Source organism: Lepus europaeus, chromosome 13, assembly GCF_033115175.1.
Source record: "Lepus europaeus isolate LE1 chromosome 13, mLepTim1.pri, whole genome shotgun sequence".
Classification (NCBI taxonomy): Eukaryota; Metazoa; Chordata; class Mammalia; order Lagomorpha; family Leporidae; genus Lepus; species Lepus europaeus.
The window spans coordinates 58,130,925-58,144,544 of NC_084839.1; the positions used below are offsets into that span (position 1 = coordinate 58,130,925).

Sequence of the window (13,620 nt, forward strand, 5' to 3'; positions counted from 1 at the left end):
CTGCGACTTGGGCCTTGCCCCTTGGGAGTCCCCATTTGGTTGGGAAGCTACAGAGGGGGCTCTGCTTCTGTGGCTTGGGAGGGGAGCAAACCTCCTGCTTGAGGGAGCAGTGAGCCTGGTCAAACAGCATGGGCCTTGGCAGTCATGGTCATTAAGGGCCCCTCCTTTTCAGTGACAGGGTTAGTGTTCAGCCAGCAAAAAAACACCCATATGTCCTCCATCGAGTCCACTTGACCCAACACACAAGCCCACATGGCCAGAGGAGAAGGGGGAAGGAAGGAAGGAGGCCCCCTGAGCATTGTGATCTTGGGGCAGTCTGCAGGTGCAGTGCAGCCACACCCACACCCTGAGGTTTCACTGTGGGTAAGGATGGGGTAGCTAAAAAACAAAGGCATGAACGAGATTGTTATCGCCAAGCTTTGCCCCAAAATGTGAGTTTTGAAAGTGACGTGGGGTCATGTTTCCCCCCATCCCCTGCCTCATTCTACTGCCAAGCCTAAGTAGTTTACCAAGATGAATAATGAAGGTTCTTTACAGTGTGCAGAGTCCTGTGTAACATCATCACATCTGGTCCCTTTGAACAAGCTCTGTGGTTGGTTGTGATTATCTTTATTTGACAGATGAGGAAAGTGAGGTGCAGTGGCTCAGGGACCTGTCTCAGGTCTCAAGCTTAGAGGCAGATCTGGGAGTAAGACCCATGACTCCCTCTGCAGTGCTCTCACACCCACTGGCTTGTTTTTTTTTTTTTTTTTTTGACAGGCAGAGTGGACAGTGAGAGAGAGAGAGACAGAGAGAAAGGTCTTCCTTTGCCGTTGGTTCACCCTCCAATGGCTGCCGCGGTAGCGCGCTGCGGCCGGCACACCGCGCTGATCCGATGGCAGGAGCCAGGTGCTTCTCCTGGTCTCCCATGGGGTGCAGGGCCCAAGCACTTGGGCCATCCTCCACTGCACTCCCTGGCCACAGCAGAGAGCTGGCCTGGAAGAGGGGCAACCGGGACAGGATCGGTGCCCCGACTGGGACTAGAACCCGGTGTGCCGGCGCCGCAAGGCGGAGGATTAGCCTAGTGAGCCGCGGCGCCGGCCCACTGGCTTGTTTTGTACTAAGGTTTTGGTGGTTCGCAGAGGCAGTGCCAGGAAAAGCAGGCTTCTCATCAGGGGGCAGCTACGGCGGGGGGGGGGGGGGGCACACAGAATGGGAGCCAAGGAGCACAGGCCACGTCTGGCTCTCACCAGGCTGGGGACCGTGGTGGCCCTGAAAGGAGTGTCCAGAGAAGAGCCTTCCTGCACCTACATGGAGGCCGGGACCAGAGGCCTGGGCCCCGGGACAGCAGGACCCCGCTACTTCGTGGTGTGATGGTACATATAACTCAGGCCAGTGCTGTTTTCTTCCTGGGCCTAAAGAAGGAGTTCTCAGGCGTTATTTGACTTTCATTTACAAAACGTTGTTTTGTTAATCAAATAGTGATTGCTTACTATAAGATTGGTTTAGGAAAATACAGTCAAATAAAACGCAGGAGGTGAGCATTTGGCTTGGTGGTTAACGTGTCACGTTGGTAACCCCCATCCCATGTAGTCGTACCTGGGTTTTGAGTCCCAGCTCCACTCCTAATTCCCGCTTTCTGCTCACAAACACCCTGTGAGGGGGCAACACGTGCAGGCCTGAGTGACTGGGTCTCTGTCATCCACGAGGAGACCTGGAGAGAGTCTTGATAGAGACTCTGGGAAGGCCTCACCCTCAAGGCTCAGCGTCAGCCTGAAGTTGGACTAGGAAATCAAGAATGCTCTCAGATCCTACTGCGAGCCAAACATCAGACAACAAACAATAATCTTGTGCATGAGGGCAAAGGGCAAGAGTGTGGAGGGATGCCCTCTCCGCACAGAGCTCTTCCAAGCTTCAGAAAACTGAGGATGCTTGTAAAAATTGATTTGTTGGGAAGGCAGAGTGACTGTAACTTTGGTGTCAGAGTGGCCTTATTGTATGCCTCACATTTCATTGGCTGAAGCAAGTTACGTGCAGCTGAGATTGATGTCGGTGGGGTAGAGGAATATTAGCATCTCTCAGACAGGACCACCAAAGGGCTGGGGGGCTCCAAGTCCAGGCAACAACTGGATCAATGCAAAACTCCCGGAACAGGGAGAGGCGGAGACACGAAAGCCATCGGCCTGTACATACCTCAGTGTCTGAGAACCATAGAACAGCTGGGAACCTGCCCTGCGCATTTGGATTCACAACTGTGGTGGGAGAATGGAAACTGTCCTTTATTATCAGATGTTGCATGCAAAACAAAAATGAAATCACAGACGAAAGAAAAGCTTCCTTAACGGACTTGATGACCGTAACCAGCAGTGTACGAGTCGGGACAGTGAGAAGTAAGACTCGCCCTTCCTGGCCACGGTGTGGCTGCTCCGATTCAGACACCGAACCACCCCGCCTGAAGACGTCCCCTCCTGCCTGTTCCCTGACCTGGAAATCCGCCTGGTTTCAGGCTTTGTCCTCTGTTCAAAGATCTCCCAAGTCTCAGCGAAGTCTTTATTTAAAACGATGGTGATCCCTTGTCCTCTGCAGAAGTTTGCTGGTTAAATTTTATGCTCAAAATCACTTTAATAAGGAATATATGTGGGAGAGTGTGCAGGGGGAGAGGCAGGAAGAGGGCCTGGGGTGGTATTGGGGGGAGGGGGTTCTGCTCTGCCAGAGCCCCTCATCCACCTCCCAGGCTGGGCTACAAACTCCCTGCAACTTCCCAGCCTTCCTTCAAGTCTTTCCACACCTACATTTAAACTCTTACACTGTTAGGTAACGGGTAGAAGCAGTTCTTTTTTTGTAGCCTAATTCCTGGGAGAAGCAGCTGCTACTCATGGAACTTTACAAACTTAGAGCACAATTTACCCCTGGGAAAATATATGAATTTTAATTTGGGAGCTCCTGAGCGAGCAGTCTCCTTGACATTTGAAAACTCAAACCTTATCTGGAGCAGCCCTGTGGAGGCGGAGACCTTGCTGAACTTGAGCCATTTCAGAACCTACCACTGGGTTATTTCTCATTGCCGTTTTTCAGTTACACAGAGGCAAAAGATTCAATTAGAATGCAAAGGCTTATGTTCATTAATACAGGGAACAAAACTTAAGCTTAAGTGACCATATTTTACAACAAACGCAGAAAGTAAATATTGCATCAGTTTGCTCTTCCTTCTTTCTTCCTTCCTTTCTTTCTTTCTTTCTTTTTTTTTTTTTTTTGTATTTTTCAGAAGTCAGAGTTACACAGAGAGAGAGATCTTCCATCTGCTGGTTCACTCCCCAGATGCCCTTGACGACCGGGTCTGGGCCAGGCTGAAGCAGGAGCCAGGAGCTTCTTCCAGGTCTCCCACATGGGCGGCAGGGCCCCAGACACTGGGCCATCTGCTGCTTTCCCAGGTGCATTAGCAGGGAGCTGAATGGGAAGTGGAGCAGCTGGGACACAAACCAGCACTCATATGGGATGCTGGCGCCACATGTGCTGGCTTTACCCCACTACACCCCATTGTTGCAGGAAGCTTGAACAGAAAGATGAGACACTTAGGCTTTTAGTAAGAAGCAGCTTTATCCATGCCGGCATGGGGTCCAGTTAGATTCATATCCGAAAGCCTGAGCCCCAACAAAGAGGCGCATTTCCTTATATACCTCTTAGCTCGGTTGTCTCCTTTATTCAGCTGAATATATTCCGGATGGCCGTTTTCATGTCCATGGCGACTATGGCGATTGCTGTAAGGTTGTGCGTGCATCAGAGCTGCATTCTCTGGACAGGTCTAGTACTTCCCCCACCCCACACAGAGTGAACTGTACATTGACTAACACTGGTTAACACTTAGAGTGCTGTGCCGACAGGCAGACGTTGGAACCGTCACAAGCAAGTTGATACTGCCACGTTCCTGTCCCAGGAAAGGTCGTTCTTTCTGTATTTCAGGAAGGCCCTTCTCACACCATCATCGATTGTTCTTGTCACTTTGCCCTTGTTACTGATATGCAAGGAACACAGGCCTGAAGCTGTGGAGATCTGTCAGGTGCCTCAGACCGGCTTCACCTGTTTTTACCCAGCTGTTCTTGTTTCTAGCTTCTTCCTCTTGTGTCACAATAAAGACCTCACTGTGGATGCAGTTTTCTATTTAAAAAAATCATGGACTGGTGCTGTGGGGTAGAAGGTAAAGCCATTGCCTGCAACACCAGCATCCCATTTAGATGCTGGTTTGTGTCCCAGTTGCTCCACTTCTGATCCAGCTCCCTGCTGAAGTGCCTGGGAAAGCACAGAAGATGGCCCAAGTGCTTGGGCCCCTGCCACCCATGTGGGAGACCCAGAAGCAGCTCCTGGCTCATTACTTCAGTCTGGCCCAGGTTTAGCCATTGTGGCTATTTGGGGAGTGAATCAGCAGATGAAAGATTCTCTCTCTGTCTCTCTTTCTCTTTCTCTGTGATTCTGCCTTTCAAATAAATAATATTTTTGAAAAAAACATCATATGGTTACATTTATGCAAATAGCATTTTATTACAAATTGCAACTATAGAGTTTAAAAGCATTGTGTTGACATTTTCTACATTCTTGCCCAATCACACAAGCTTGGCATTAATATTACTGTTTCTTAGATACTGTTCTAGTTATCTGGTATTGTCTAACAAATAACCCTCAAAACATCGGTGGTTAAAACAACTATTTGTGGTTATTCATTAGGAGTCTGTCGATTACTGGGTTCAGGTGAGCGGTTCTCTCGTGGATTCTCAGACGTGGCTCCAGCAGGTGGCTCCTGCAGTTGCTGTCTACAACGCTGGATAGCTAAGGAGGCGTCTGCACTCACGGAGCTGGAGGCTGCCTGAGTGTCTCTGTCTCCAGTCCCCCCTACCCCTACCTCCCCGGGCTTCGGCGTAACGTCAGGAGAGTGGACTTCGTATGTGACTCTTGGCCTCCGCAGAGCTACTGTTCCCGAGGACCGAGTGATCACCAGCATCATTGCTGCTGTATCCCATCAGTCATTATGTGTGATCAAGTTCAATGTGAGAGGGAACATACACGAGTGGGTAATGGGAGACAAGGTTTACTGGTGGGTGGAGGACATCTTTGCAGACTCGCTGTGATGGAAATCTCACTCGCTGTGAGAAATCCAGGTGTCACAGGTCAGGTCACGTCACGTGCCCAGGATTACACTGCTACTACGTGGTGTGGTGAAGTCCTTCCAAAGCCCAGGTCTGTCTGCTGTCCCATTCTGTGCTTGTGATGGTGGTGGGGTTCTCTGGCGTAGCATTTCAATGGCTACCTCTAGGGTGGCCTCTTTTAATCTTCGCCCGGCTGCTGACCGCATCACCAGTGGCCAGGTAGAGTTTACAGGGAAGAAATCAGGTAGCGCAGCTGTCCAGAACTCCTTTCTGGGCAATGTTTATGAGATCACCCAAATCTTCAAAGCAAAGGATGCCTTGTTAGTGGCTGCCATCCTCACAGGTCACCCAAACCTCTCCCCTTTAGTTATCCTCTGGGGACTGTGCTGAAGGACCCCTTGAACATTCCCATGGCAGTCTGGGCATTGAAGAGCAGTCATCCACTGAGAATGCACGTGGCCCTGGGGTAGCATCAGAGACAGCTGCAGGGACCGTTAGGGCTAAAACAAGCCTCTGTATCTGTCATGGAACTTCCGAAGCCCGTCCCTGTGTTCCGTCAATCAGGCCACCTGGGTCATGCTGAGTGCTTAGGCTCCTTTCTCACAGTCCATGTTCACTGAGAATGTGTTAGGGGCTCAGTTTGCCTGCTTTTGGCCTCCACACTCTGAGACCCGAGCTCAGGGAGGAGCCACTGTCCAAACATTGCTGGTGACCATGGCGATGTCGTGTTCGCTCAGCCATTAAACTTTTGACCTTAACATGACGCAAGTTGCTCCTGTTCAAAACTTATCAGCCAAAGAAAATCCTTGGTTAGAAATGGTCACATGGCTCTTTCCAGCCACAAGGACATCAAGAAATGCAGTCCTAATACAGGTGCTCAGAAGGGAGCAAAACTGAAATGGGTATTTGGCAAAGCACAAGTGGGTGCCGCACATAGATGACCCTGTATGTTTATTTGGCAAGCCCGTGATACAAGTTATAGCATTGTTCTCATTTTCCTGAAGTGTAGAGAGAGCAATAATTGTAGAAGAGCTTGTTGGAACCAATTTCTCATTGAGTATAACTAGAAAAGCTAGACAGGGTCAGTGTTTGCTGTGGCATAGCGGATAAAAAGCTGTGGCCTGCAATGCCAGCATCCCATATGGGCACCAGTTCACATCCCGGCTGCTCCGCTTCCAAACAGGTTCCAGCTTCCTCTGGGTCTCCCACACAGGTGCAGGGGACCAAGCACACAGGCTGTCTTCTGATGCTTTCCCAGGCCATTAGCAGGGAGTCAAATTGGAAGTGGAGTAGCTGGGACTCGAACCCATGCCCATATGGGAGGCTGACACTGCTGGCAGTGGCTTACCCACAGTGTCATAGCACTGGCTTTGGGAAATTGTTATTAAAAATGTAAAATGGGGGTCAACGTTGTGGTGTAGTGGGTTGGGCCAAGTACTGGCTGCTCTACTTCCAATCCAGCTCCCTCGGAAAGCAGCGGAGGATGGCCCATGTGAGGGTCCTGGGGGAGGCTCCTGGCTCCTGGCTTTGGACTGGTCCAGCTTCAGCCATTGCGGCCATTTTGGGAGTGAACCAGCAGTGGAGGACTTCTCTGTCTCTGTCTCTCCCCTTCTGTAACTCTGCCTTTCAAGTAAATGAAATAAATATTCTTAAAAAATGTAAAGTGATATAGCTCCTATGGAATATAGTATGACAATTCCTTAAAAATTAAACATAGAACATATGATCCAGCAATTCCACCTCTGTGCATGTGCCTGTAAGATTTAAAAGTAGGCACTCTAACCAGATATATGACGGTACTTTAAAAATTTTGTGGAGGGGCTGGTGCTGTGGTGGTGCAGTTGGTTAAAGCCCGAGTCTGCAGCGCTGGTATCTCATTTGGGTGCCAGTTCGAGTTCTGGCTTCCCCACTTCCGATCCAACTCTGTTATGGCTTGAGAAAACAGTAGAAGATGGCCCAAGTCCTTGGGCCCCTGCACCTGTGTGGGAGAAGCTCCTGGTTCCTGGCTTCGTACAGGATGCTCTGCCGACCCCCTGAAAGCCTGCCTATGTCATGAGTTGAAACGTAAGGACGGGTGTGACAGTATTAAGAGGTGGGGCCTTTATGATGTGATCAAGTCTCAGAGGGCAGTGCTCTTGTGGGTGGGGCTAGAACCCTTATCAAAGGCTTGAGGGAGGGGTTTGCTCTCATGCACTGCGCTGGGCACACATTCGTTCCCTCCAGAGGATGCTGCACAAGGCACCGTCTTGGAAGCAGGAACAGGGACCCTGAACTTGTGGCACCTCCATCTTGTGCTTCCCAGCCTCCAGAACTGTGAGAAAGAAGTCTCCACTGTTCACAGATTATGGGTCTCAGGTATTTTGTTACAGCAGCGCCGTGGGCCAAGACTACCTGCAAGGAAGTTTGAAAACGCAGGCTGATCCATGGTCAGTGCCTCCCAAGGAGCTATCCCCAGTTTATCCATTAGAAAAGCTCTATGGAGTTCCCAGCCAACCTCCACAACATCCTGCAGTGCCAGGGGATGGGTGAGGGGGCTTCTCTTGAGGTGGTTCCCGGAGGCACAATCAGGGGAGGAGAAGGGGCGCATGGGCCCCCTGGAGCAGGAAGGGACAGAACAAATATGGAAGGAACTTGTGCAGGATGAGGGCAGGCACAGGGGAGCTGTAGCCCATGCAGGAGTGACTAAGAGCTAAGGTTAGCTGGGGAGGCGATTATAGGGGAGTTTGAGTCCAAGTAGAGAGCGCATGTGTGTGTGTCTCTCCTAAGGGTCTCACACATAAGGAAGAGCCCACTGGTATTTCCTCAGATTCCATCCCACTCTCCTTCCTCCCCAGAACCTGAGCTCTAGGGCTGAGCAGCCATGAGGTATAGGGAGCATGACAGGATGTCTCCTGGGGCCCCTCTGGGATGTGTCCTGTCCTGGACAAAGCCCAGCATGATCCAGCCAGTTTCATTGGTATGTCCTGACACATTTTTGCAGGCTATTTGCTTGGTTTTTAAACAACAAAAGTAAAGATGTGTTGACAATAAAAAGAAACTAAGTGTTGACATATGCTACAATATGGATAAATCTTGAAAAATTTTTGCTGAATGACAGGAGCCAGTCATAGAGGATGACGTTTCCCTTATCAAGATGGAATGGCAAGAACAGGTGAACCCACAGAGGCAGAGGTCAGTGGTGGCCTAGGACTGGGGGTAGGAGGTGCTGAGGGGAAATGGGGCATGATTGCTGATGGGTGTGGGTTTTCTTGGGGAATGAAAGTGTTCTAAAATTGATAGTGATGATGATAATGCAACTCTGAGTTTACAAAACCATCAAGTTTTGCACTTTAAATGGGTGAATTGTGTAATAGGTGAATCATCTTTCAAAGTTGATATAAAAATTAGAGGTGGGCAAGAGATAGGGTTGTGTCTGGCAGAAGAAACACATCCTCTTTGTTGCAAGGCTGAGTAATATCTAGGCACTCTCTGGTTTCCACTGCATGCATAATTCTGCACTCAAGTTGGGCAGAGGGCACAACGTGAGCTCTTAACCTGAGGTCCAGACATAGAGGCATTCAGAGACTCACCCCAAAACTGGAGGCAACATTGATGCTGTAGATTTTGGGGGAAGAAGGATCCACCATCAGTATTAGCTTTCCAAAGTGTGTAACTGCTAAATGTTAATAGGAATCATAGACTGAGAGTCAAATTGAGTTGTAACCCTCCTTGGCTGTAACTTGCTGTGTAGGATTGGATGAGTCACTTATTTTCTTCATTTGTAAATGAGGGGAGGGATTTGTTGATCACTGAGCTCCCTTCCAGCTGGGTACACAAGATACAGGATCCTTTGGGGCCAGGCAGATCTGAGCACACATGCAGATCCCACCCCTTACTGCTTGTACCCCCATTTCTAGAACATATGCAGGCCTCTGTCAAGGATAAGCACCAATGTGGGCTCTTGGGAGGACTAGTGGCCCCACAGGCCACTGTTATTAAATAATGTTTCCTATGAGACCGTGTCTGAGTTCAGCCCAGCCGAGCCTGGAGTGCCTTCAGTGAGTGGGTGTGGCCTGCAGGGAACTCAGGGACCCCTGTGCCAAATCCAGATGTCGGGGGTTCCCCTTCTGCAAAGGAAGTCTGGGGAAAGCCCGCTCTCATCGCGTCCACAGCTCGGCTGACTCATGCCCTGCCTGGGTTTCCCAACACCGCCAGCTCCTGTCCGCTGCTCACTCCTCTGGGGCTTGCTGAGTCACTGTGGGCCCAAGTCTCCCGCTGCTAGCTTCCCCGTGAAGCTAAGCCCACCACAATTCTGATGGAGCTACACAACCACACCATCAGCCTTTTGTTCTTGTGATTACTGATTGGTATTTCAATAGCCGTCTACCCCAGTTGACTCATTGCTTCCTCCTTGGGCTGGGGCAGGAATTATTACCCTGAATTTAGTCATGAGGGGCCTGAGGCTCAGAAGAGTCGGGCAGCCCACACCAGGAAACACCATAAGCTGACAACAGTGCTAGCATGGCCTGCCAGTCCCAAGCCACCTCGTTGTATGAGTGGTCCATTTCTGCTGCAATACATTTGATTATCTACAAGTTCCGGAGGTGGGAATCTCCCTGGACTACAAGCAAGGTGTGAGCAGGACTGTGTCCCTCTGGGGGCTCTGGGGGAGGGTCACTTTTCTTACCTTACATCTTCCAAAGGCTGTTGCCTTCCTTGCCTGATGGCCACTCCCATCTGCAAAGCCAGCCAGGGCTGGTTGAATCTCTCTCAACTTCAGGTCACTCTGACCCTCACTCCTCTGCCTCACTCTTCCTCAGTAAGGACCTTTGTGAATCCACTGGGCCTACTTGGGTCACCAGGTCATTGAGTACTTTAAAGTAACTGATTAGCAACCTCAAATCTTTTTTTTTTTTAATTTTTATTTATTTGACAGAGTTAGACAGTGAGAGAGAGAGAGAAACAGAGAGAAAGGTTTTCCTTCTGTTAGTTTACCCCCCAAATGGCTGCTAAGGCTGGAGCTACGCTGATCCGAAGGCAGGAGCCAGGTGTTTCTCCTGGTCTCCCATGCGGGTGCAGGTACCCAAGCACTTGGGCCATCCTTCACTGCCTTCCCGGGGCATAGCAGAGAGCTGGACTGGAAGAGGAGCAGCTGGGACTAGAACCTGGCACCCATATGGGATGCTGGCGCCGAAAGCGGAGGATTAGCCAAGTGAGCCACAGTGCCACACCCCCCACACCCCCCCCCCCCCTTTTTAAGACTGATTTATTTATTTGAGAGGCAGAGTTACAGAGAAGGAGAGTCAGAGGCAGAGAAAGAGAAGTCTTCCATTTGCTGGTTCACTCCCCCAAATGATTGCAATGTCTGGGCCTGGCCAGACTGAAGCAAGGAGCCAGGAACTTCATCTGGGTCTCCAACGTGGGTGCAGGGGCCCAAGCACTTGGGCCATCTTCTGCTGCTTTCCCAGACACATTAGCAAGGACTTAGATTGGAAGTGGGGCAGCTGCAGGCAGCAACCAGCCCCAATTCTTTTTTTTTTTTAAAGACTTATTTAGTTGAGTTACAGAGAGAGACGGGGGAGAGAGATAGAGAGCGATCTTCTATCCACTGGTTTACTCCCCAGATGGCAGCAATGGCCAGGGCTGGGCCAGGCTGAAACCAGAGGTCAGGAGCTTAATTCAGGTCTCCCATATGGGTTCAGGGGCCAAGCATTTGGGCCATCTTCTGCTACTTTTCCTAGGCCATAAGCAGGAACTAGATAGGAAGTGGAATAGCCAGGACTCAAACTTGTACCCATATGAGATTCCCATGGGTGGCTTTACCTGCTATACCAGAGCACCAGCACCAGCAATCTTAGTTCCACCTCCAGCATTAATTCCCTTGTGCCATGAACCATAACATATTCACAGGTTCTGAAGATTAGAATTTGGACATCTTCAAGGGTCCTGAACCTTTTTTTTGACAGGCAGAGTGGACAGTGAGAGAGAGAGACAGAGAGAAAGGTCTTCCTTTACCATTGGTTCACCCTCCAATGGCCGCTGCGGCCGGCGCGCTGTGGCCGGCGCACTGCACTGATCCGAAGCCAGGAGCCAGGTGCTTCTCCTGGTCTCCCATAGTGACCACAGGTGCAGGGCCCAAGGACTTGGGCTATCCTCCACTGCACTCCTGGGCCACAGCAGAGAGCTGGACTGGAAGAGGAGCAACCAGGACAGAATCTGGCGCCCCGACTGGGACTGGAACCCGGTGTGCCAGGGCCGCAGGTGGAGGATTAGCCTATTGAGCCGTGGCACTGGCCAAGGATCATCAACCTTTGTCCTGTTATAGGAGATGGTGGTAATGACCACAGTAGTGGTGATGAGGACCCATAGTCTGGGTGAGTCTTGTTTAATGCTATAGTTCTGGGGCTGGTGCTGTGGCGTAGTGGGTAAACCCTGGCCTGTAGCTCCAGCATCCCATATGGGCACCGGTTGGAGACCCAGCTGCCCCACTTCTTATCCAGCTCTCTGCTAAGGCCTAGGAAAGCAGTAGAAGAAGACCTAAGGCCTTGGGCCCCCACACCCACGTGGGAGACCTGGAAGAAGCTCCTGGCCTCCTGGCTTTGGATCAGCATAGCTGCATTTGTTGCAGCCAACTGAGGAGTGAACTAGTGGATGGAAGACTTCTCTGTCTGTCTGTCTCTCTTTCTCACTGCCTCTGCCTCTGCCTCTCCTCTCTCTGTGTAACTCTGACCTCAAATAAATAAATAAAACTTTAAAAAAAAATGCTATCGCTCTGTGTCTTCCAAATTCTCACCTATGCTTGAGCTGCATAACTTTCACGTAGTGACCCACATTCCCAGCCTTCTAGAATTATCCTTTATTAAAGTATTCAAAGAAAGTGACATGCTCTGAGGTCAGAGGAAGTCCTGTCCCCTCCCAAATGTTGCCAAGGATTCCTGGGTGTGCACCTGTGCTCATGGTCTGTGATCTCTTCTCACTCTGTACAACCTCCAGCTTCTGGATCCTTCGGTTCCCTCTCGCAGCTGCTACACATTGCCCACCCTCTCCAGGATGGTTTGCTCCTGACAGGGACCTGCCAATCATTCTTGAAGGAAGGCTGCCTGGAGAGAACCAGGCTAAGATGTTTAATCAACTCCATCAAAAACCTGAAATCCGTGTAAGCACTTTACAATGTAGGAGAGGAGAGTTCCATTTAGTACTTAGTATGAGTAGAATATCTGTTATCTGACATGTGGGATACCAACGTGTTATTAGTTTTGAATTTTTGTTTGTTTTTGAAATGTATTGGCACATATGTAATGAGGCATCCTGGGTATGGAACTCAAATCTAAATGCAAAATTAATTTACGTTTCATATACACCATATATACATAGCCTGAAGGTAATCTTATACAAAATTTTGGCGTAGCTGCATTTTGCCTGTGACATATTATGAGGGATATAGTTTGGAATAATGTGCCACCCTAGAATATGACTGTAGGAGACCATAATATGCCACCCCAAAATATGCCTATTAAGCTTAAGGATTTTCTTTTAAGGTTTATTTTATTTATTTGAAAGTCAGAGTGAGAGAGGAAGAGATAGAGAGGTCTTTCATCCACTGGTTCACTCCCCAGGGCTAGGCCAGACCACAAAGCCAGGACTTTTTCTAGGTCTCCCATGTGGGTTCAAGGGCCCAAGCATTTGGGCCATCTTCTGCTGCCTTCCCAGGTGCATTAGCAGTGAGCTAGTTCAGAAGAAGAATCGCTGGGACTTGAACTGACGCCCGTGTGGGATGCTGGCTTTGCCTGTGTTGCAGGCAGTGGCTTTACCCGCTAAGCCACAATGCCAGCCTCAAGGATTATTTTGAGTAATTACTTGAGAAATAGCAAGCTCAAGAGAAGCTTTGAAAGCAGAAGTGACGTTTTCTAAGGGGAGTTTTCATTTACAAAGCAAATCTCCATTTGTGTGTCTCTACTCGGTACTGGGCAGAGAAGAATGACTGCCTCACGGAGACTCAGACCTTACCCTGGCTTGCTGTGCTGCTCCGCTCACCTTGCACAGCTCGCCTTTCCCACACCTTCCTTTGTGTAGCTGGAGCTTCTTAGCCAACCTCAGTCGTAGCTGTTTGTCTCATTACTCTTCCCTGAGACCTGCCATGCATATGTGAGCTCTGCATATGGATCAACTTGGGCTTTTCTCTTATGAATCTTTCTTTTGTATTAGGGGCCCTGGTAAAAGCCTAGAAAAGCAGAAGGAAAAGATTTTTCCCCCTCTCTCATACCTACTACAGTCTTTAAATGACCGCTGATGGCTCACAACCTGCACTCTGGAAAGCTCTGCACTCAACAGAATCCACCCTCATCTTCCCTCTCAGGCCTGGAAGCGTTTGTGTAATGCTTTAATGCCTACAAAGCATGTTTTAAAGCACCCGTTATCCCATTTAATCCATATACAGCCCTAAAACGGGGATAAAAACTCCCTTTTTACAGCCGGATGATGGAGTTCAGGAAATGCCATCTCAAAACATAATGCGCTGGGTGCG

General features: G+C 49.7%; 1 protein-coding gene across 1 annotated transcript in view; it reads left to right on the forward strand.

Annotated features, from left to right (window-relative positions):
* Window positions 1-393: 393 nt before the first annotated feature.
* The window catches only part of LOC133772341 (lupus La protein-like), a 31,481-nt gene continuing 18,254 nt past the window's right edge, over window positions 394-13,620 (forward strand). Inside the window, 2 exon segments of the mRNA XM_062208838.1 lie at window positions 394-431; window positions 4,937-5,018. Coding sequence (XP_062064822.1) covers window positions 394-431; window positions 4,937-5,018 — 120 coding nt within the window.